At 39.0% G+C, this 24,967-nt stretch overlaps 1 protein-coding gene across 4 annotated transcripts in view; it reads right to left on the reverse strand.

Moving 5' to 3' along the window:
- CSMD3 (CUB and Sushi multiple domains 3) overlaps positions 1–24,967 on the reverse strand; it is a 1,232,975-nt gene that overhangs the window by 1,035,532 nt on the left and 172,476 nt on the right. For all 4 annotated transcript variants that reach the window (XM_030553724.1, XM_030553722.1, XM_030553727.1 and 1 more), the window contains exon 3: positions 4,849–4,961. In XM_030553724.1, coding sequence (XP_030409584.1) covers positions 4,849–4,961 — 113 coding nt within the window. The remainder of the gene's footprint in view (positions 1–4,848; positions 4,962–24,967) is intronic.

Genomic DNA, 24,967 nt, shown 5'->3' on the forward strand with positions numbered 1-24,967 from the left:
CATGGCCAGAGGGCAGCAGGAGAGTGTTAGCAGGGAGCCTTATTCCTTGCAAGGAGAGGAAGGTTTGCTATAGATTAACTAGAGTACCTGAAGCCAATTAGAGCACCAGCAGTCAGTGATGTGATAACCCCCCCCAGCTTCAGTCAGACAGTGTGGGAGTTGGAGCAGGAAAGTTTAGTTGGAGCAGAGAGCAGTTTGAAGGAGTTGGAGAAGAGAATAGTTTTGAAGAGAGACAAAAGGAAAGTTTGGAAGAGTGCTGTGATGGGCTGAGAAATCCAAAAGAAATCCTAGGTAAGGGGCACCTGGCTTGTGTAGAAGGAGGGCAAGAAGCTCCTTCACAAACTGAAGGGCAGGAGAGGGAAGTAGCCCAGGGGAAGGAACTGCTAGTTCAAGTCGGTCACCACAAACCTCAGGGCCCCTGAATTGGGATCTGGAGAAGAGGGCAGGCCTAGGTCCCTCCCTCTCCACTCCTCTCCTCAAGGACACTAGTGGGCTAATTAAAATACTGGTTCAGAGGCAAGCAATGGTGCCCTGAACCTTCCCCAAAGAAGAGAATGCGTGAGATCCAGCATAACAGTACTGGCAATTTGCCACAATCTATACCTGAGAGAATATGTCTGAAAATATGTCAGTGAGAAATTACTGCAGAGTTGATCATGGTTTGAGAGATAGTAATTCTTCCTTCTCCATTTTCTATTTTTAAAAAATGGAATGAGTCCTGTAATTCATATGAGACAAGGCTGAATGTCATTTAACATAACTCAGTCAACAACTTACTCTTTCAAAATAGTTCAACAATATTCAGTCCCCCTCCCTTGCAAGCTACCAATTTCTACCTTCATTTCATGTTTTCAGTGATGTGCCACTCTTTTTTTTAATCTCAGGTTTCAAATTTTAACTGCATATTCAGACACCTGAATAAATTGTCTGATTTTCAGAGGCACTGAACAACTTGCAGCTATGTTAAAGATCAATAGGAACTGCTGGGAGCTTGGCACTTTTGAAAATTGGGCCACATCAGGTGTCTACATATGGACTTAGGATGCTAGATAGAGATACACCCTTTTGAAAATATTAGTTACAGGGTTGCATATGTTCATGAAGAGCAAAGGTAAAATATTGGAGTCTACTGATATGGAATCTTATTTAAATAAATCTTTTCTCTAATGCCAAGGAGTAAGACATCAAATGAATGTAATCTAATAGTCATCCCCTCTTCCATCAGCTGGGTTGCAGGGGAGTGCAGTTTGAGAGCCAAGCTAGGCAGGGGAATGGGAATTGAAATAAGTGGTGTTGTGGGGGATTATACTGCCTACCACCAGTTCTAGGGGAGGCAGGCACTGCTGTGGGGCAGGGAGGGAGGGTGAGGGATCTCTGTCTGCATTACAAGTTTGGATTTTTAGACAACGCAGTCTCATGTCATTCTTTTGGAAGAATACAGTAAAACACTTCAGACCAGATTCAGCAAAGCACGTGTTTGTTTAACTTTCAGCTCATGCTTACATATCTGGCTGAATCAGGGCCCAAGTGTCATTAACTAGAAGAGTTTTAATTAGTTCATTACAAGAAACAGTGGTTATATTGACACAGGGTGAAATTTTCTAAAGTTTCTACAGGACTGAGGAGTTCAAGTCCTATTGAAACTTAGAGCGCTGCTTAAGCCTGGGATTGAAGCTGTGTGAGGAGTCTGCCAGCTGACCAGCCACTCAGGTTTTCCTGTACAACCTTGCACATTTTAGGCTTGATCCACAGCTCACTGAAGTCAATAGCAAAGGTCTCATTAATTTTAATAGTGCAGGATCAGGGTCATTGTGTACCTGAGAATGGGCCACACACATGCAAGTTTATACAGATCCAGTGGTTCCAGTACCCCATGCAACCAAAGCAGAGGGACAGTGGCTGCTATTGAAGAGTGTTAACTTGAGCTCCCCATCTGCTCAGAGCCCAAATAATCTGGTTTTATGTGTATAGAGCAATTTTTTTTTACCCTGATGAGAAATGTTTGAGATTGTATTGTTGTTGTGATGTTGGTTTTGTTTTGTTTTCTTTCTTTCTTTCTTTTTTCCCCCATGATTGGATTTTTGAGAATATTTACAAACAAACAAACAAACAAAAACCAGCCAACCAAACAGAACCCCCCAACATTTTTTAAATATAGTATGAAATACCTAAAGGACTCCTTATAGAAGTGCAGAAAGTACTATTTAGACCTTGAAAGTCCCTGGAATCTTTCAACATTATACAATCAAAGCAACAGAAAAAATACCATAAATTTTCCAAATATGAAAGAAGAAATTATATATTATACTTTGAATATTTATAATTTAACACATTTCCAGATAAGATATTGCTAGACAAAAATCACCACCAAACACGTGTTACAATTGACAATAGAGTAAAAAATGTCTGTAATCCATCCCACATATAATTTGTTACACTATGGCTACAATTTCAGTTCTGTAAATTATCCTTCTGTTGTATGTGAACTAGAAAATAATTGCAGAATAAACAAAGTAATTAGACATGTTCAAAACAACCAGAAACTACAAAACAGGTCTCAAACTTGCAAATAACCTTTTTTTAATTTTCTTGTTTAATTAACTATGTGATTTAGAGATAACTATTTGTGTGAATTAGTATTCGAACTGCATAGTATCTTGCAGTATTCAAGTAAACAGTTCCTAGCAGTGTCTGTGGCTGAAGACAAGTAACTTTGCTTGGCAACAGTCATAGGTGTTCTATATGCCTACATAAGTCCTCTGTGCAGAAGATGAGCCTCCAGGCATCTTCCTAATCACTGCCTCCCCAAACTGTACCTCAGCTGCTTAAACTCCCATAGATAAAATCAGAGTGATCCACAAGAACAAGGAGGATAAAACTCAGAGATGTAACTTTCTTCAAATATTTTATAGCTATTGGTTAGCTGATAGACACCCTAACTAGAAGTGTCAATGTTTTTCCCCCACTTTGAACTTTAGGGTACAAAAAGTGGGGACCTGCATGAACACTTTTAAGCTTAATTACGAGCTTAAATCTGGTACGCTGCCACCAGCCAGAATTTAGTGTCTGGCACAATTTCTGTTCCCCCAAAACCTTCCCTGGGGAACCCAGACCCAAACCCCTTGAGTCTTGAAACAAGGAGACATTAACCATCCCCCTCCTTTTCCCCCCAGACCTTCCCCTCCCAGGGTTGCCTTGAGAGGCTTCACACCGATCCAAACTCCTTGGATCTCAAAACAAGGAGGAATTAACCATCCCTGCTCCTTTCCCCCCACCAATCCCTGATGAGTTCAGACTCAATTCCTTGGATTTTAAAACAAGGAAAAATCAATCAAGTTCTTTAAAAGAAAGCTTTTAATTAAAGAAAGAAAAAAAGTAAAAATTATCTCTGTAAAATCAGGATGGAAAATGCTTTACAGGGTATTCAGATTCATATAGACCAAAGGGACTCCCCCGCTAGCCTTAGATTCAAAGTTACAGCAAACAGAGGTAAAAATCCTTCCAGCAAAAAGACACATTTACAAGTTAAGAAAACAAACATAAGACTAATCCACCTTGCCTGGCTATTACTTACAATTTTGAAACATGAAAGACTGATTCAGAAAGATTAGGAAAGCCTGGGTGTACATCTGGTCCCTCTTAGCCTCAAGAGCGAACAACAAACAACATAAAAAGCACAAACAAAGACTTCCCTCCACCAAGATTTGAAAGTGTCTTGTCCCCCTATTGGTCCTCTGGTCAGGTGTCAGCCAGGTTACTGAGCTTCTTAACCCTTTACAGGTAAAAGAGACATTAACCCTTAACCATCTGTTTATGACAAAAAGAGATCAACTATGTGTCAGCACCAATAAAAAGAGACCACAGATCTTTAGGATTTATTACTCTTGGAATTCACAAGGAAATAGACCTGATTTTGTGCACAAACAGGAGTGCACAATCACTGCTTTGAAATATAGAAGGTGATGGCCAAGCCATCTGTCAGGCCAGAGTATTCATATTATTCTAAGACAACCTAAATATGAGGTTGATTATAAAGGAGTTCTCTTTGAACTTATGTAACAGACATAGTCCTTTGATTAAGGAAGATTGCACATCATTCCATTCAAGCTGATACCTACACACATATTGAACCCTCAGAAGACCCCAACAATGACTCTTGACGGCAGCACTGATAGCAGGTCAGATCTTAACCATCACCTCTCCTATATAAACAGTAAAACCAGGAACTTTGGTTCTGCTCCAAGGGCCCAGGAAACACTTAGAGAGTAAACTTGTATCCACGATTACCCTTCTTCATGTACTGAAAAGCAGATGGGGGAAAAAGTCACGGCTAACCTCTTTTCATTGTGCATAATTGATTTTAAGATGACTTTTTGCGGAACATGACGGTACTCAATGTTTGTATGGATGCCAGAATCTTGCCTTTAGTTACTATACATTTTCTTGCGTATAGTACACAAATAAATATTCAGCTAGGATCAGCAAACCTTTAATACTTGGTATTTTGTGGACTAACAAACTCTGAAAATACTAAAAATTATAGTCATTAAAAGTGCATGTAATACTTTTTCCAAAATGTTAATGCCACAACTATCAGACAGTGAGACAGGTTGAAAAACAATGTGGGAAATCAATCAGTTTTGGGGCAAGATAAGGAATTTATTATGGAGTATTTATGACAGATCCTGGCATCTAACTGAAAGGTTATTGAAATATTTTAAACCTTTCAATAATGTACTTGGTTCAGTTCAACTAGCAAAATGTCACATTTGAGCCCTGCTATATATAGGGATGAGGTAAAGCTTTCAAGGCTTGTTGTTAAGAAGAGTGTTAATCATGTTCTCTTACCTTCATAGTATACTTTAAACCCATGGGCACTAACTGCAAAGTCACTTGTCAAACGCAGTGAAAACACAGACTTGGTACTTGTCACAGGTGGAGGAAGATGAAATCCTGTTAACCTAAAAATATAAGCATACCTCATGGTTAATTGTCTATAAAAATGCAACTGTTCTTGTTTCAAACTTATTGCTCACTATAAATTTCCATCATAAGACAATCTATATAAAAGAGTAGAATATACAGTTTATATTATTTGTGAAATTGGTTTTCTAAAATCTCATAATAAAGCTGTCCAACTGGCATTTATGTAGCCTAGCACAGGTGAGGTAGGTCAGCTGAGGAAGATTGTACATAAAGAAGGACATTAATACTGTAGAAACTACACAGACATGCCAGATTTACAGCAGCTAAGGATCTCTCCTGGTATTTTTTACTTTATGTATTTTATAGATAGTTATGTGAGATCTTATGTTAGATGGTTTTTTGTCCACAGAGTTTTACGCAGCATAATTTTAGACATAGTAAAAGAAGGGATCACAGTTCACTTAAATGTGGGATGTTAGGATAATTTACACTATGTATCTTAACCTCACAGAAGTGTTTTTCTTAAGTCTACTATAGTGGCTAGTAATCGTGGGAAGAATTGCTCAGATGGTTTTGTTTTTAATTCACAGAGAGATCCCAGAGGGTATTGTTGAGTAATTACTCATCCACTCGAAAAGCTCTCTTGCAGGGTTTTCCAGCTGTGGTGGTTTTTGGGTTTGTTTGTTTGTTGTCAGATCCCCATATATACACAACAGGCAGCTGTGGAAGACAGTTTGACATTCAGTCCAGTATCTCCATTTCATCTGACTCAGGAGTTGCAGCATCTTGCTTTCCAAGTGCCTCGTTGATATTGGGACTTATAGTAGAGTAACTTCACCAAGATTGAAATTACAAAGGACAAAAGTGATGTTGGCTGGCTGACGAAATTAGTTAGGGAATTTGATGGACATGGTTGAGGACACATGCTCAGTATTCATCCGTGAAGTTTGCAGTACTGAGCTTACAGTTGGACCCACAATTTCTCCAGGTAGAGGTGGCTTCAGCAGCTAAAAGTATCTGTTTTCATCTGTGCTTGGTGTGACAACTGTAGAATTTCTCTTTGGTATTGACTTTGCCTGTAAATCAATGTACTTGTGGCTTCCTAAAAGTGTAATACTTCCTATAGGGGGCTACCCTTGAAAAAATATTCAGCTTCTTCCCCTGGTGCAGCATTTGCAGCCTAACCACTTAATGGATGGAACTGAAGGAGCAAGTTATGCAAATACTCCACAGATTGAATTAACTACCTATTTCTTACAGGTGCAGTATGTTCTCATCAGAATCCCTCAGGAACTGTCTGGGAGCTGCCAGCAGGGCATTTTGTATGGGAGGGGCAAAGGGCTCTGCTCTAGAATTCACTGACCTAACAAAGCTTGACATTACTGATCTCAAAGTTACAGTGTAAATTTTCTGTCAACTCAGACTTTTTATTTGAAAATAATGATAAACTAATAGTTTGCTTTAAGTCTCAACTTAGAATTTCATTGCTTTTGTGGTTTTATGGCTGACATATTATTATTTTGTATAAATATAGGTTTTCTTTCTCTCTTTCCATTTCACTGGGGGACATTTTCCCTCATTTTTTCTAATGTCCACTGTGTTTCTGGGAAAATGTATGCAATATAACACAGCAAAACTAAAATAAAAAGACTCTCAACCTAATAACTAAATGCACATTGCAAATGATGGGCACTGAGATCTCTCAATCCCTATCAGTGTTGTGCAGTGCTGCCCAGGAACAGATCCAGAGCTCATTGTAGGAGAACGGCAAACTCAATATCCTTAAATCTCCTATTCTTAAATCTGATGTATGTGGAGGTTTCTTTTCCTCTAACTAGAGATATTTTAAACTATTTCATAACTTTCGTTCTTCAGAAATACTAAAGAAGAAAACAGCAAATAATGTGGAGAGATGATCTTGCTGGATCGATAAAAGATGTGTATCAGGAGCCAGTAGATTGCTGCCCGGAAACACAGCTATTGAGCATTCTTTCCATTACAAAAGTGAGAAAAAAGATATTGTGATATTTTTAAGGAAAAAACATGAATTATTAATGAAGGTGTGGATTTTGTTTCCTGAAGGAAAAAAAGATATGAAAAACCTCACATCGTAGCAATTTCAGTTTGGTCTTGATTGAAGTAGTGCAAATACCATGGTGTCTCAATAACTAATACATTTTCTGCTGCTAGTATAGAAATTCAGTCACACTCTTACTCATAAAATGTGAAATATGTAGAGTTTAATTATTATCAGTAATTCCATTCTTATAAGCGGAAGCTTGAAATTGATGGAAAGTCTAGAATGCTAAAAGTCAGGGTTTGAGGTTACTGAACGTTCTTCTCTATTTTTCACAAATTGTACTATGTAATAAATATAGGTAGGATATCAGTAATGTGATTTTTTTTTAACCTTAAGGCATTACTCCATGAGTTCTGCAAAGTGTACCAGTTATAATGATGTTGAGAGCTATCTACTCTAGATACTATAGTTAATTTTGTAATGTTCTCTGGTGACTAGCTACTCTGTATTCTGAAGGGCATTTAATTAGAGGTGTCTTGATTGCAGCTTCATCTGTGACTGTAATTTGGTAAAGAATCAATTCAATTTTCCCCCAAGGAACACTTCCTCTTTAATCTTCTTCTGCCTGGGCTGGATCCATCGTTAAAACAGCTCAAAAATAGGAAGGGAACACACACTAATTTTGGTCATGATAGGACTAACAGTCATGTGATGAGGGAGCATTGCCTATGCTTGGGCATTTGACCGTTCCAAAAATAACTGGTCGATTGACCAGTCAAACATTGGTCAAATATTGTCATAAGTCAAAAATGGTTAAATAGGTTAAAGTACTAATTTATTAGAACCGTAACAACAGTAACGAAAAATAAGACGTTATATGGAAAGGCTTTGCCTTAGATAGATACTTATACCTAATCATATTTTTAAAAAGTTACTTTACTGAGTTATTTTAACTTAGAAAAATGCAAAAAACAATTACATGAAGTTCAAAAAATGAACTGAATAATAACTTTTTTTAGCAATGTTAGGTTTTTATTTTAATGAAAATGTTATTCAAGACTGAAGAGATACAAAAGACAAGAAGTTAAAAAGAAATAAAAGAAACATAAAAAAAGAAAAAAATAATTTTAAGAGGACTTATGCTAAGTAGGCAGCAGACCTACTCTACAAGCATCTTGCTTTTTATTATATTTTTGGAGATATCTTTTGGATGGGAATATTTGGGTGTGTGTGTGGAAGGGAACTAGGGGCTTGTTTACATGGGTATTTAATGTAGGTTGTTTGATTTGCTGATGACAACAGAGGTGTTAGGGGGCTTTATGGATGATGACAAAGGCTTAATTTTTCTGTTTGTGTTAAGAGAGAAGGTTTAGTGACTGTGAATACTTTTCTCCATCCCCCATTGTCTTGTGAGTTAATTTGGGGAGTGGGGGGTTGCTCTAGTCAGTTTAGATTGTAAACTCCCTGGGGCAGGGTTCATGTATTTTAACTTGTTTAATCTTCTTTGTTAGCTGTTGCCTGTATTGATGCAACTAAAGATATACATACAATGTTTGTTCTAGAAAGACTCTAGCTAATCAAAATGTTCAACATTTAACAATTTCATCATTTCACCTCAAGAAGGTTCATCAGCATGTAGTAGAGTAGAATTTAAGTAGCTTTCTTATACATGGTACCATGATGCAGTCAGAAAGGTAGGCTACCACCTACCTAAGGGCATTCTTTCTGGAATATCTGATAATAAAAGACCATGGTAAAATAATAGTTGGCCAATTGACATTATTTGACTGGTCAATTGACCGGCTTGCCAAGATTAGTGTTGCCTCATGTTATAGTGACTGCACTCAGCAAGAGGAAGAGACCAGGGTAAAAAGAAAAATTCTTCAAAGGAGTTTAGGTCTCCAAACATATCCATAACCAGCCAAACAAATGTGTGCACATGTGCATGAATAAAAGCCAATTAGTTCATGTTAATGTATAATTTATTCACATCCATAAGACAGTAAATATACGGTCTAATCAATAAGTGCCACACTCTTTCAAACTGTATTACCAACCATATAAAACTAGACAACCCAAGCCAGTACTCCTAATGAAAATAATTCCTTACTTTGAAATTAAATGGCACAATTGGAGCCTCCTGTTTCTACAGTCAGTGATTTCAGTTACATGTTTATAATGTCCAGCAAATAAAGGTTGTAGTAGTTCATAATTAGGACATTTGTCCTATTTTAACGTTATGAGGGGTACATGTACGTATACATGTTTAGATGGGCAGTAATCGATAAGGCTTGCATTACATCCCCAATGCATTTCAGGCTAGATTCACAAAGTAATTTGGGTGTGGTGATGCTGAGCATTGTGACATCTATCTTTTAGGTGCCTAGAAAAACATTAGGATTCTCAAAGCCTGAGTTCAGCACCTAGGCTCCCTATACAATTAATGGGAAGAGATAGGTGTCTTAGAATGGAGTTCACAAAACCAACATGCTAGGCGGCTCCTTGCCTAAGCTAGTCAATGAGGCATATGTTAGGCCAGCCCTTTTCTCAGAGAGAGTCCCCTAAATCAGGGCTGCAGAGATGCACTTGCCTCTGCTTGGAATTCTCAGCTGCAAACCCTCCCTCGTGTTAGGCAACTATGCTGTTTTGGCAAGAGGTTGGGGCTCTCTCAACTTTTAGCCTAGTAGTTATGGACTCACCTGGGATACAGGAGATCCCAATCCAAGTCCCTCCTCCACCTGAGGGAGAAAAAGAATTTAAACAGGGATCTGCCACCTCTCAGGTAAGTGCCCTGACTACTGGGCTGTACAGTATTGTGATGGGGAACTCCATCAGTTTCTGCCTTTGAAGCTCTTCCACTGTGGAGAAATCAATTTTAAAAAGCCATCAGACTAGAGAAAGAGCAAGTATGAAAATGACTGTGTAGTCTGGTGGTTAGAGCACTTACCTGCGAGGTTGGTGCCCCAAGATCCAGTCCCCCTGCTGCAATGACTCTGTATTTATTCACTGCAGATCAGCTTCAAGAGGAGAGACTGAAGGAGCCCCACCTCAGAATAGCCAGTGGTTAGGGCACTTACCACAGAGGTAGCAGAATCCTGTTGAAACGCCTTCTCTCCCTTTGGTGGAGGGGAGACTTGAGCTCGGGGTCTACTATATCTGAGGTGAGTACCCCAACCACTGGACTGAAAAAAAATATGAGGGGCTGCTGCTCTTGGCCGTTTTGTGCAAGCTCACCTATAGGGCATTAATCTGGTAGGCAGTGTCTGAGCACATCTACCGAATCAGGCCCCACAAGTGAATTTGGCAGAGGAATGCCTATCTCTTTGTGACTCAGCCATCCAGATATCTGGTTCTCAAACTTTTGTACTGGTGACCCCCTTTCACATAGCAAACCTGTGAGTGTGACCCCACCCCTTATAAATTAAAAATACTTTTTTATATATTTAACACTATTATAAATGCTTGAGGCAAAGCAGGGTTTGAGGTGGAGGCTGACAGCTCACGACCCCCAGTAATAACCTCGTGACCCCCTGAGAGGTCCTGACCCTCAGTTTGAGAACCCCTTGGTAATTTAACATGCATGTGCTATTTTGAGCATTTCAGTTTTCACAACATAGGCTCATCCCAGATTTGGAACAAGCTCAAATGCTCAGTTCGTGGAGTATGTACATAAGCTATACTAAAGACAAACCCACAGTAACCATCTCCAGTTTGTGAGGAACCCCATGGAGCCAGTCTCTAGGAAACAGATAAATGCATGGAGGTTAAATCCATTAATGGCTATTAACCAGGATGGGTAAGGAATGATGTCCCTAGCCTCTGTTTGTCAGAGGGTGGAGATGGATGGCAGGAGAGAGATCACTTGATCATTACCTGTTAGATTTACTCTCTGGGGCACTTGGCATTGCCCATTGTCGGTAGACAGGATACTGGGCTGGATGGACCTTTGGTTTGACCCAGTATGGCTGTTCTTATATTCTAACCTAAATGAACCCAAAGTTATGGAGACAGATATGAGACAAGGAAGCCAGCAGAATATCAGAAACCTGGAAAGATCTCTGACTGGATGGGCTCAGGCATTTGGTCACAAGCTGAGGTGGTTCAAAAGTTTTGGATTTTTTTTAAGCAGAATTTTTTTATTGTTTCTTTAAACAATCAAACACAGCAAGCAGCAGCTATTTGGCCACACACTTCTGAAACCCCAAACCATATTCAGGTTATGGCAGACTAATTTCAGCTTTTCAATTAAAAAACCACAACAAATTTTGAAGGAAAGCAGACATTGTTCGTGATTTTTTTTCTGCTTTTTAAAAACCCCTAGATTTCAATCCAGAAACAGTTTTGACAGCACATATTAGTCCAACCCTTTTAATGAGCTTTAGTGCCTTTTAGCACTGGCTAATGCTGAGAACCAGTGATAACTTGTAAAGAAGTTTTCTTAAAATGGGGTTTGTGCCGAGATGCAGAAGGCTTATTTTTCCCAGGGCCGCCAATGGCGTGGGGGGGGAGCAAGTGGGGCAATTTGCACTGGGCCCCGCAGGGTCCCCCATGAGAATATAGTATTGTAATTTTTTTCCATGGAAGCCTCCCCGGAAATTGCTTTGCCTCAGACCCCCTGAATTCTCTGGGTGGCCCTGAAACCAGTAATGAGAAAAAATGGAGCATGTTCATGAGTATAATCATATTTTCATTTGCAGCCATCCTCTGTAGGAATCACCGGTTCGAGGATGATTGTGTCTTGTACATTTGAGAGATTTCTGTAACAGTTAAAGTTTTTTAAAATTGTAGGTTGGCGTATAGACGCTTAGTGGAACAGATGTACACATTTCTACCCACTGATGTCTTGTCAGCATTGCTGACCTCCTGCATCTATCTGAACTGAGTGTACTGTGCAGTTGCCTACTGGCATTTGGACCTCCTTCTGTAAAATAGTTAACATACAACATAAAATTAAGTCTGGACACAAGCACAGAGAGAGAGAGAAAGTAACTAAGTACTGGGAACAAACTGAACCTGAAACTGGGCATAGCTTATACTTGTTCTGATCTTTTATCATACAGAATAAAAAAATGATAGTCCTTCCAGAGAAAATCATTTGCCTAAAGATATACCAAAGCTGCAATCTTGTATCCTGTGGAATTAAGAGATTTGTATAATGAGAAGATACAATTTCACTTCAGGCACTATTTGGATACAAAACTATGAGGCCTCACAAAACACAATTTCAATAGAAACAGGAGTTTGTGATTTGTGATACCACACTTTCATTTACCTGGACCAGTGTGAGGAGCAAAAATTACACCGAGTCATTTTCATTATGAATGTCCTTTGTTGCTCTTCTCCCCTATATCCATAGAGATCTAGTGGTGGGTAACACTGCACTGCAAACAAGCATACCACTTAAAAAATGCATTTTCCCCTAGGCTTTACACTGCTACTGAGAAAAAACAGGTGGATTTACCATGACAACAAAATGCATGTGACTCATACAGTATGTATGCTATGGCACAATTTCCTTACATAATGGCTAGCAGATGCTTTGGTAGCCTGCCATATGCCATTCATCCTTTGCAACTGGAGTCTACTGTTCCTCTGCCTATTAAAAATGAGTAGATAAACAAAGTTTTTCTATAGCAGTAATTTCATGTACCACAGTGTGTAATCATAAATAAAACCATAAAAACAGCAGGGTGGCCTAATGATCTCTTTTCTGAAAATCTGACAAGTCTATTTTTCACCTCACTTATTTACCTGCTTTCTTTATTATGAGGAGAGCCTTTGGAAAATAAAGCAGCATTTAAGTGTAGTTAGGTCAAAAAGAACCTTTTTTGTTTCCTGGGAAACTCAGAATATTAAATGCTATACATGCTGGGGCGGCTCCAGGCACCAGCGCACCAACCGCGTGCCTGGGGTGGCAAGCTGCAGGGAGTGGCCTGCCAGTTGCCATGAGGGCGGCAGTCAGGCTGCCTTTGGCAGCATGCTTGCAGGAGGTCTGACGGTCCGCAGTTTCGGTGGCAATTCGGCAGTAGGTATGCATGTTTCCAGTTAAAATATTTTTCTTTTGACTGAAACAAAAATTAATAAAATTGACACACATTCTCTAAATGTTTCGGTTGACCTGAATCTGCATTTTTACTAACAAAAAGTTTCAGACAAATTTCACTCAACTCCACTCAGCATCTTCCAAAAATCATTTGGTCCTAATCATAAAACCCCATCACAGTCAATAGGGTCTTTCTCTGGTGCAGATGTCTGTCAGCCTGGGCCTACTTGCAGGATTCAGATCTAAGATAGGATCTAGGATACAGATATCATTAAAAATAACCTACACATTTGTTTTATAACCATTAATAAACAAAAACTTTCCATTTGCCTCCCTCTACCCCCCAAAAACTCTGGCCAGCATGTCACAGAACCTGAGGAAGAAGTGAAACAAAACACTTCTATTTGTGTCCTTCGAATCTGCCACTTATCAAGCTAAGACAAAAACCAGAATTCAAAAGAGAGGTGAAAGTCACTCTCTTTTCTCCTGAACAGACTGGAGGAGTTGAAGCCTCAGCGGGAAGCAAACAACTTCTTATGAAATACCTTTGATACACGCAAAATACAACTACAGGATGGAATCTAAATGAAAACAAAACAGGCAGATAAGGAACTCAGAATAGAAAATCAGTTCCCAAATTCCAATGGGAATTTTCTACCATAAGATCATGGAGTACATCAGCTGTGACCTGGCAGTGCATTAACTGTGAAATACACTGAGAGAAATAGATTCTATGAAATTATATATAACAAAAATTAAGAAGGATTGGTCCATTCTGCAGAGGCCTCTGCTCATAAATGAACTGATATGGTTCCCTCCACGGGGATAGTATGGATTAGAGGAACCACCACAAAGCACCTTCACATCCTGGACACTGTGAGAACCAGCTGGCTCTGGACTCCCTATGTGTTGCTGTGCAGTGGCGATATGGGTGTAGGAAAGTGCACAGAGCCATTATCCATTTCCTGGCTATGTTTGGGTTACGGGCATGCAGAAACTGCTCCACTCCTGAACTGGGGAAGGGTTATGGAGCAGCTCCTTGACATAAGGAAGATTCCTTGACCCCATCTTCCCCTGGGTGTTAAGACTGTCTGCTGTGTGATAGAGGGTAAGTCCTTTCAAGAAGTGTAGAACTCTCACACTTCCTGTGCACTATAGATGCTGTTTTTGGTTTCCTGGATGTTTCCTGCTGGGGCAGAAACAAGGAAGCCCAGAACAAGGCAGTTGCAGGCTGCAGCTATATAGAGTAGTAGGAAGTTTTATTACTTCATTGTCGTACCTAATCCTTGTTCATAATAAAGAGTTTATGTTGCTACCAGTCCATTAATCAGTAATTTACTACATAATGGGTCAAAGTGGGATTTACTGAATAATATTTTCTGTGTGTGTTTATAGGTGCTTTCAAATATTCTTATTATTATTAAGTAAAATATATTAAGAATTTTCAACAAAAAAATCACCCTCAGGAAATCTATAGCAATGATTGTTTTGCTTTACATCAGTTATTCAAAATTATTGCACTATTATTTTTTTTTGAAGGTAAAGTTGCAGAAACACCTTATACAGGAAGGAAAAATGCTCTGATTGTGACTGTTCTTCTTATGTGTCAATATCTTTCTGTACATACCGAAGAGTCAGGAACACCACAAACCACAATAGAGTAGCTGGGCTCTGGCTGCTTTGCTATTTGGGAACAGGAGACTCAGAAACTAAAGACACAGTGGTCCAAGAGCAATAAAATTCTCATTTTCTATTACGTGTGCTCTGCTTGAAATGACATGTGACTCTGGATTATTGGATCTGAAGATTCATCAAGAATGGTTTTCTAAAAGGTACTATAGATAAGGGAATAAACATCTAATTGCATGTCAAGTAAACATTCAGCTACAAAACTGAACTTCTAAACTCATTAGCCCTTAAGGAAAGATGCACTTCCAACTGCAGGATCAAATTAGAGCAATCTCTTCAAAAGTCCAAAGCTAAAATGATGGGAAACAGTCTGATCTGTCATTGCAAAATGCTGCTAGATAAATTGTTGACATTAGATTATAATGCTGTAAGTAAGATGACAGCATTATCTTGCTGCTCTCAGGCTGCTGGTAATTGTTCTCTCAGAAGAAGACTAAAAGAGCTAGGAAAGCATTCAGTCTTTTTACTAAATGTATGATCCTTTAAAAACTTATTTTGATATTAATACAGAGCTCTCTGCCAGCTTTGTACACTTTTTGTTATTATGCATTCCATTTGTAGATTTTTTTAAAGAAAATAGTCTTCACTGGGGACATTTTTTTTTACTAGGAAACTGGACAATGCACTAGGGGACTGACCCAAAGATAACTGAAGTTAGTGGGAATCTTTCCATTGACCTCAATGGGGCTTTGATCAGGTCATAGAAAATGTACTGCAGAGAAAAATTCTGTGCTATAGGGGAAAATTCTGCACTAGTCTGGAAAAGTGATGGAGTAAATGGCCTAATAGGTCTTTTCTAACTGTAATTTCTAAAAGTGAATGCAGGATACAGAAAACAACATGGTCTCTACCTGATGGTTTATTGTACGTTGTGTCTTAAAAACGAAAGCCCAATCAAGTTAAGTTTTAACTTGATTTCAAAATAGTGGTTATTCAGCATTGAACACAGAGAAGCAAGGAGTCTTGAAAGTAGAAAGCATAACAAACAAAAGGCCATGAACCAAATGAAGGAATCTGAAATGATTGCATTTTTAGTTATAAACAAAAACAATAAAAGAATTTCCACAGATCCCTTCAAACATGATTACACTCCAAAAGAGTCGATAGTATGGTATTCTACATTTATTCTCTTTCCCTGAATTTACATGTCTGATCTCATCAGTGTACTAACAAAATGTTTTACTTGTGACTGCAAGCCCTGTAAGGTCATAAGAACATAAGAATGGACATGCTGGGTCAGACCAAAGATCTATCTAGCCCAATATCTGGTCTTTCAACAGTGGCCAATGCTAGGTGCCCCAGAGGGAATGAACAGAACAGGTAACCATCAAGTTATCCATCTCATTGCCCATTCCCTGCTACTGGCAAACAGAGGCTAGAGACACCATCCATGCCCATTCTGGCTAATTTCCATTGATGGATCTATCTTCCATGAATTTATCTAGTTCTTTTTTGAGCCCTGTTATAATCTTGGCCTTCACAACATCCTCTGGCAAAGAGTTCCACAGGTTGACTGTGAGTTGTGTTAAGAAATACTTCCTTTTGTTTGTTTTAAACATGCTGCCTATTAATTTCATTTGGTGACCCTAGTTCTTGTGTTATGAGAAGGTGTAAACAACACTTCATTATTTACTTTCTCCACGTCAGTCTTGATTTTATAGACCTCTATCATATACGCATTAATCATCTCTTTTCCAAGCTGAAAAGTCCCAATCTTATTAATCTCTCTTCATATGAAAGCTGTTCCATACCCTTAATCATTTTTCTTGCCCTTTTCTGAACCTTTTCCAATTCCAATATATCTTTTTTTGAGATGGGGCGACCACATCTGCATGCAATATTCAAGTCAGTGTAGGTTATTTCCATCTTTCCTCCCATGACCAAGCTCTTCAAACTAAATTCTGCCCTCAGTTACATTTGTGCAGTTCCACAGTCTTCAAATAATACCTGCAGTTACTACCTGGATGCCGCTGGATACCACAATGATATATAAACACCTAAAATAAGTTACATGACAAAGGGACAATTTTCCAGCAAACCCTATCTGTTTTAAGACACTTTAGCTGTTCCAAGCAGCAGGTTTTCTACTCTAACTATTGTTGTCAGCCAATACTTGCACCTAACTGATTGAAATTAAGGAACTCCTCAACAGTCTTGCCTAAATCTACTGATTTCCCTCTTCTGATCTCTACAAAATGTTTACTTTTGCATAACATGGATCCCTGATATCTACAGGAATGCGGCATTGTCTTAGTCTGACTACTGAGATATCAGACCAGCGATAGGATTATTTAAGAGGATAAATTTTTTAAAAGGTGAGGTTTGATCCAGTTTGACATCCTAGCATTTTGCTGCCAAGGCAAAATTATACATTTCTACATTGACACACTTATGGTTGTCCCTCTTTATTGACAGTGCAAAACCAGCGTATCCCTTCAACTTCTATTCAGTTATATGACTTTTTCTCTCACCCTTGTTCTATATTTCAACATGCATGGAAGCCTTTCTGGTATCTGAACAATATATGTAGGTCATGTACTGTGATTCTGTAGTTCCACTAGCACAACTGGGTGAAAGCATAGAAGCAGAAGCTAATCTTAAATACTGATCTTTAAAAAACAAAATTATATGCAAAAAGAAATATGAAAAAATATATGATTAAAAGTTGTGTTCCACTAATTCTTACAAAAAAAAAACAACCTATGCTGTATATGCCACTAAACAATGCACTTTACCAACACCTGTTCTGTTTTTGTTTTTAGCCAGAAAGAGATTAGGAAGCATCTTTAAAAACTAAAGGCAGTCCTGCAATTTTGTAGTACTATTAGTATCCCTACCTTTACATGAAAGCACATATAATTTCATTTAGATAGGAATAAAATAAAACAGTGGATCCAACACTTCCTCTTGCTCCTTGAACTTTGGAAAGTCCAAATCTAGACACCATGAGTTGTGAGCTTTCTCAATAAAAGGACCAAACCAAAGTACACAGTCTAACCACAGCCAAATTTTGGTCAAGTTCAGAGACTGGTGCTCAGACCCAAATGTAATGTCAACATCCTGCAGTTTGTAGCCAACAGTTACTTTTGTTCTTGGAACTGGGGTAAATGCCACCAGAGAAAGTGATGCATTTTTTCCTGTCGTCTTTTATACGCTCCCACTAAAGCAGGGTTGGATTAATCTTACTTACAAAGAAAATGGGAAATGATCAGGACCATTACTGAGGGAAGACAGTAGAGATGCCCAAAGTGGCCTATTACCTAATAGTTCTGCCTTTCAAAGCTTTCCAGGTGATACTTTGGAAGAAAAAAAAAATATCCTCCAGTACATCTAAAATGCTACGTAGCAGTCAGATTCTGAATTTCTCCAGTCCAGTCTGTAGTCACTTTCTATCTCTCTATATACCATACTGATATGGTCACAATTACCGTAGTATCTGAGCATCTCACAATCTTTAATGTGTTTGTTATCATAACACCGATGTGAAATAGAAAAAATGATTTTGCCCATTTAACTGAGGTGGAATTGAGGCACAGAGAGACAAAAGATGTAGTTTTGTGGCAGAGGCAGGAAGTGAATTTAGTTCTTGAAGTTCTAAGTGAATACTCTAACCACTGGCTCATCCTCTATCTTTCCTGGCTCCTGAATTTGATTCAGGCCATCTATAGCCAAGTAGACCTGTGAGAACAATTCAAAGAATGTTAATGGGTTACCAATAACAAAAGATCACAGTATCTCAAACTGGTCTTCTGGCTACAAAGTCTTTCCCAGTAAAAATTTACTGCAGTCAATCTGTGAGGACAGATCAATGGAATATGTCTGTGACCAATAGCATAGCTAAGATAGACTTTAACTTCTGTCTAAAACAGGTGATGGTGACAAGGGAGCAGTTTATCAGTTCTTTTTTTTTTTTTTTTTACAATACTTACAAGCATGCTAGGAGCTTTATAGTACACATAGAAAACACGTTCCCTGACACCAGGAACTTATAGTGTAGATTTAGTTGCGATTCACTGAGTGGGATTGACAAGAAGAATGAAGAATAGATTAAATGTACTGCTTTCAGTTCTGTAAGCCTCTGTATATATCCTGTATGTTCCTTATAAATTCCTTTCAAACACTATACAATGCTATTTCTAAAGGAACAATACAAGTGAGGTTCATTTTCTACCTTACCTTGACACTATCAATATAAAGTTCCCACTTATATTTGCTCTTTGTATTTTGAAGTCTGAGCTTTCTGCAGTCCTGTACTCTATACACAGAATAAGACTGCAACAACCAAGAAAACAAAATGCATGCCAATAAATTCTACATTTAAAATATGTCAGGTTTAAAAGAAGGAAACACATAAATGCTTATATTGGCAATAAAGTCTCCACTAACCTTTGTTTGTGAACTCTTACAGACAGAACAAATCATTCATCCTTCACAGTTATATCTGTTCTAAGATATAATGTGAGAACAGCTATAGGAACATATTAGAAAATGAAAAAGTTCTTCCTGCCACTATAGTCTACAATGACCCAATATATATTTTCTCTACAGTACTTATACAAAATCAAAGAACCAACTGCTCTATTACATAAAGCTAAACTGTTTTATTTGCAATGACGTTCTATTCACACTCTCATACTACAAGACCAAAGGGACCTGCAATGAAACTTAAATGAGGTAAATTAAAGCTGATGAGATGGACTACTGTTTCAGACAATGTACAGTTAGCCTGTTGAACTTATTCTCACAATAGGCGAGAACTCTGGAGGATTCTGAAAAGGATTGCATATTTATATGGCTAACAAGAGTATCCAGAGTTACAATGGTCAGGATTCAAAAAAATAACTAAGAGTTTTGGAAACCATATCAACTAATGATTCAGAGCATAAGCCAACCTCTAACTAATCAAAATTAGGAAGAAACATCTCTGTGGGCAGTTTATTCCATAACTTCCTTATGCCTTACTTTCTTTTTCTTGCTTCTCTCTTTGAAGCAACAGGTCTGGCCGCTTTTGTAGACAGGATACTGCAATAGGTAGAAGTACTGATCTTAACCAATATGGCAATTCTTATGCAAAGGAATTCCTTCTCTTTGGAAGTGAGGTATAATATATCATCTCCATCAATTTATTTCAAACTTTTTAATAGTTTGAGAAACAAAGTGGAAAAGCATAATCTCAAGCAAGTATAAATAAGATCAATCCCTTTTAAAAACCTATTCTGTGAAAAACGTTTAGTTGGCACACAGTGGGCACTAGGCATGTATTCCTACAAATACTTATCTGAGAAAAATAATTGTTGTGCTAGCTCCAAATTTTGAAAGATTGCCATTGATGGTTCTCAGCATCTGAATGTTGATATTATGAGAGAGATTTGAAAATAACTATGGTTATTTTCAACAGCTAGGCAGGAAAACTGACAAGTTGTGAAATTGCTGCTCCTGCACTTCCATGAGAGATATTATTTGAAGCCCAAACAGAGAGGATATGCCATTTGTCCCCTCAATATACCATTTTATTTCCATAACAGTAGACAACTCAGACTGAATCTGATCAATGCTGAGCATTTTCCTGTATGTGAAGATTTGAAAGGGAGTTGATCTTTCAGTGTAAGGTTCTAGCATGGACCCCAGCACTCTTGTGGAGTCCCATTGACTTCTGATGCTAGGGTTTCCCATTGCAGGTTTTCACTGAAGTGAGTTGTATTCTTTTCTGGTGTGTGTGGGGGCAGGGAGGAAATGGGAAAGGAAAATCCCATGAAAAACAAATCTAGCCTAAACACAAACATCTAAAATAATCAGACTTATGACCTAGATTTATAACATATCTGACTAATTGTCTTATACAAAGTTAGGAATGCAATTAGTCTTAATCATTGGTATATACAATGAAGAAAGTGGGAACTCACAGAAGGAGCTTACTAGGCTCAAGCTATACCCTTCCTGAAAGTTTTAATAAAATGTTCTACCCTTTTATTATACAATTTGTTAGTAAATCAGGGATGATTTATGAATTTATTTTTGTCAAATGATAATATTTTGCTGTCAAAACATTAAACTGTTAAGTCAATTAATCCATTATTTTAAAATAATGATCAAAGGTCAACGCTGAACATTTTTTAATTGAACAGCTGCTTTGAACTAAACTATGAATTGCTTGTCAGGCTCTGGTATGATCATTTGTATTCTTTATAAAAGCATATGTTTTTAAAGCATCTTGAGCCATTATCAAGACAAAACTTCTGTTATACTATGCTCTATGTGACAACTGTGAATTTAAAACTGTTTTTTCTTCTTTTCAACACAAATAAGTGTCATAAATCACTATTTTTCCCATTGTGGGCAACACATTTTAATATATCATTTCAAAACAGGAAATATTGCAGAACTTATCAAAAATTGGATGCCTTGTTATGACAATACATATGTGTAAATCAATATAAAGTGGTAATGGTTATAGTGGGAGGCATCTCAGACATACAAACTGAACAGAATTAATTATGTATTAATGAATTTACTTTCATAATACTCAAAGATGTGCTGGGTCATTATAAAGACAAAAAGATCATGATAATGACAATCTGGTAAGCATATACAACCCTTCAGCATGTAACATCCCACATTTTTCTATGATTATGCTCCATATGGGCTATATCTTCCCTTTTACCAAGTTGTATGGTGTAGAATAAATACAAGCTAACTGTGCCCCAAAATAATATTTGTGGGACAATGTGGAAGTGAAGGTGACATGCTCTCCTCATCACCATCTGTAGAGTAACAATAACTTCTAAGAACTCTGCAGTTATGGAGAACATCCACAGGCAAAATGCAAATGGCATTGTCACCATTGAGCAACCATGTTAGAGTGCTCAGGTAAGAGGGGTAGCAGGGGTATGTGTGAAGCGGCAAGTGCTAGTTGCAGATATCCTGAGTTCTGTGGGGTTTACACTAAAGATCCTCACAGTCCTGCAATATACAGCTGATGGTAGGGGCAGGGAGCAGAGTGCAGCCCATACATTTTGAGGAACCCAGGAAGAGGCAGTTATTCACCTATGCAGCAACTGACTTTCTTTGAGATGAGTATCCCTGTGGGTGCTCCGCTCCAGAGGCTGGTGCACCTTCGCTCAGAGATCTGTACAGCAGTACCCACACAGGCCGCACATGCGCAGTGCCTACCTCACATAGTGCTGGTTCCTTAACAGCACATGTGCGATCATGACTCCTCAGTTCCTTCTCTACAAAGGAGACCACTCCAAATTCCAGTGTAGAGGAGAGGAAGGTGGGTAGTGGAGCACCCACAGGGAAACTCATCTCAAAGAATGTAAGTTACTGCACAGATGAGTAACCTCCTTGTCTTCTTCTTCGAGAGATGTGTTTGTGGGTGCTCCACTCCAAGTGACTGAAAAGCAGTATCTCTAGGATGGTAGGGACTTCAGATCTGGTAAGAAAGCCGTAGACAGCACAGCTCGGGCCATTCAAGTGTCAGTTAAGGATCCCTGAGTAAGGGCAGTGTTTGGCAAAGGTATGTTCCAAATTCCAGGTGGCAGCCTTGCAGAATGTTATGTAGGAATGCAACAGACATTGAGACAGATATGGTAGAGTGTGCATTTATAGAAGTTGAAGGATGTATCTTCTTTAGTTGCAGTCTGATATCCAGTTGAATATTCTCTGGGTGGATACTGATTTGCCCTTAGATCACTTTGTGACTGAGATAAAAAGTTTAGGGAAAGCCCTGACTGGTTTACTCCTATCCAAATAAAAGGACAATGCTCTGTGCACATCAAGTGTGTGCATTGCTACTTCAAAAGCATTAGTATGTGGTTTAGGAAAGAAGGTTAGTAGATGGATAGGTTCATTGAGGTGGAAGGATGAATGTATTTTCAGGAGAAATTTGGGATGCGTTCGGAGTGTGACTTTATCCTTAAAAAAGATAGTGTAGGGTGGGTCAGCCATGAGAGCTCTAAGTTCTTCTACATGTCTGGAAGGTGTAATTGCCACTAAGAACTCAGATTTCATCAATAGGTGTAGTAGAGAGCAGGATGCTAGTGGTTCAAATGGCTTTTGCATCAAACGTGAGGACCAAGTGGAGGTCCCATGGGTGAGTAGGTTGGGTGATGTCCAGGGATGCCTTTAAGGAATCTTTTCATGACAGAGTGGGCAAAAATAGTGGTGTTGCCAATCCTCTGATGAAATGCTGTGATTGCTGCCAGATGTATCATTATGGAGTTGATGAAGAGCCCAGGTTATTTCACTCCAGAAGGTAGTCCAGTATGACTGGAAGAAGTGTGGAAGAAGGAGAGGTTTGTTTGGCAGAACACCACACCATGAACCTAGACCATATATGGAGATAGGTGGTGCATGTAAATTGTGTCTTGCTGTGTAACAGTACAATCTGCACCTGCTCAGAGCAGCCTAATGGGAGAATCATTGAGGAGCCATGCCTTGAGGTGAAGCATTGCTATATTTGGGGGGTGTAAATAGCCCCTGCATTGGGACAATAACTTCGGAAGGGGGAAGGTGGACATCCATGTTAGAAGTGGGTACCATAGTTATCTGGGGCATGTAGGGGCTATCAGAATGATCCTGTCCCTCTCTGTTCATATCTTTAATACAACTTTGTGTAGGAGTGGTATCGATGGGAATGCGTAGGGATTAATGTGGATTTGTTTGTGTTGATATGCAGGCCAAGGACCTGAAAGCCATCGATGGTCATCTGTGTGTCTCAGATAGCTTCTTCTGAGTTTGCAGCTTGAGGCAATCGTCCAGGTAGGGGAAGATTATTATTCCTTTTTTTCCCTGAGATGTGCAGTAACCACTGTGAGGATCTTGGAGAAATGCAAAGTGATGTTGAGAGGCCTAAGGGTGGAAACCTGTATTGGTAGTGGTTTGTTCCCAGAACAAATCTGAGAAAGCATCTATGGGCAGGGTTTATGATGGGCGATCACTCGTTACCGAGTATGATCATCTTCCATGGGAGTTAGGGTCCTCAGGTCGCTAATAAAGCCAATCCTTGAACCACAAATTCTATTGAAATGAGGGTAGATGTTTTGAGGCTCAGCAGGAGGCTGTTGACCATGACTGGAAGCCAGTCTCTCCTTCCTTCTGTTCCTCTTGTCCTCTTCAGCTTGTTGGCGAGCAAGTTCAAAATGCAAGGGACTGTCACGTCGGAATTCACTCCATTTTAAGCAATCCTGGGGAAGTGTCTCCCAAGTGTCAATGTCAATATTACACTTCTTTAGGTTGTCCTTCAGTAAGTCCTTATAACAACTCAGTTATCCACTCCCATTTCAGTACTCTTCTTTCAGCTGAGAGAACAGGACCTGTTTTGGGAGGTAATGGTCTGGCATCCGGACAACATGACCATTCCAGCGGAATTGCCTATGGATGATCATTGTCTCAATACTGGTGGTCTTTGCCTCTTCCAGGACACTAATGTTGGTGCATCTGTCTTCCCATTTGATCTTTAAAATCTTATGAAGGCAGTGTTGATGGTGCTTCTCAAAGACTTTCAAGTGGTGTATATAGGTTGTCCAAGTTTTGGACCCATACAATAGTGTTGGGAGAATAATGGCTTGATAAACAAGAAGCTTGGTGTCTGTTTGAATGTCGTGATCTTCGAAAACCCTGTACTGTAAATGAGAAAAGGCTACACTGGCACAGCTCAGGCAATGTTGAATTTCTGCATTCATATCTACCTTATATGAAAGATTACTTCCAAGGTAGAGGAAATGATCACTATTCTCCAGTGCCGCTCCTTTGATTTTGATAGATGGGGCATGTAATACCTCATTTGGAGAGGGCTGATAGAGCACTTCAGTCTTCTTGATATTAAGAGTGAGGCCAAGACATGCATATGCATCGGCAAACACATTCAAGATTGTTTGAAGATCTTTCTCAGAGTGGGCAAGATTGCATTGTCATCAGCATACTGAAGTTCCACAATAGATGTTGTGGAGCTCTTACTCCACAATAGATGTTGTGGAGATCTTACAGGGTTTATAGTTATATGAAAATAAGCATCCTGCAGGTCAAGGGTTGAAAACAAATCTCCCTGCTCCAGTGCTGGAATAATGGGCATTAGGGTAACCATTCTGAATTTTTGCTTTTTGATGAACTTGTTGAGTCGCCTGAGGTCGAGAATGGGTTGCCATCTCCCACTTTTATTTTCTGTCAAAAAATAGTGGGAGTAAAAGCCCTTTCCTCTGTGCTGATCAGGTACCCTCTCCACTGCTCCTATTTGGAGCAGATGATGTACCTCTTGGTGGAGCAAGTGGTCATGATAGTAGTTCCTGAAG

This window comes from Gopherus evgoodei, chromosome 2 (genome assembly GCF_007399415.2).
Source record: "Gopherus evgoodei ecotype Sinaloan lineage chromosome 2, rGopEvg1_v1.p, whole genome shotgun sequence".
Lineage (NCBI taxonomy): Eukaryota > Metazoa > Chordata > Testudines > Testudinidae > Gopherus > Gopherus evgoodei.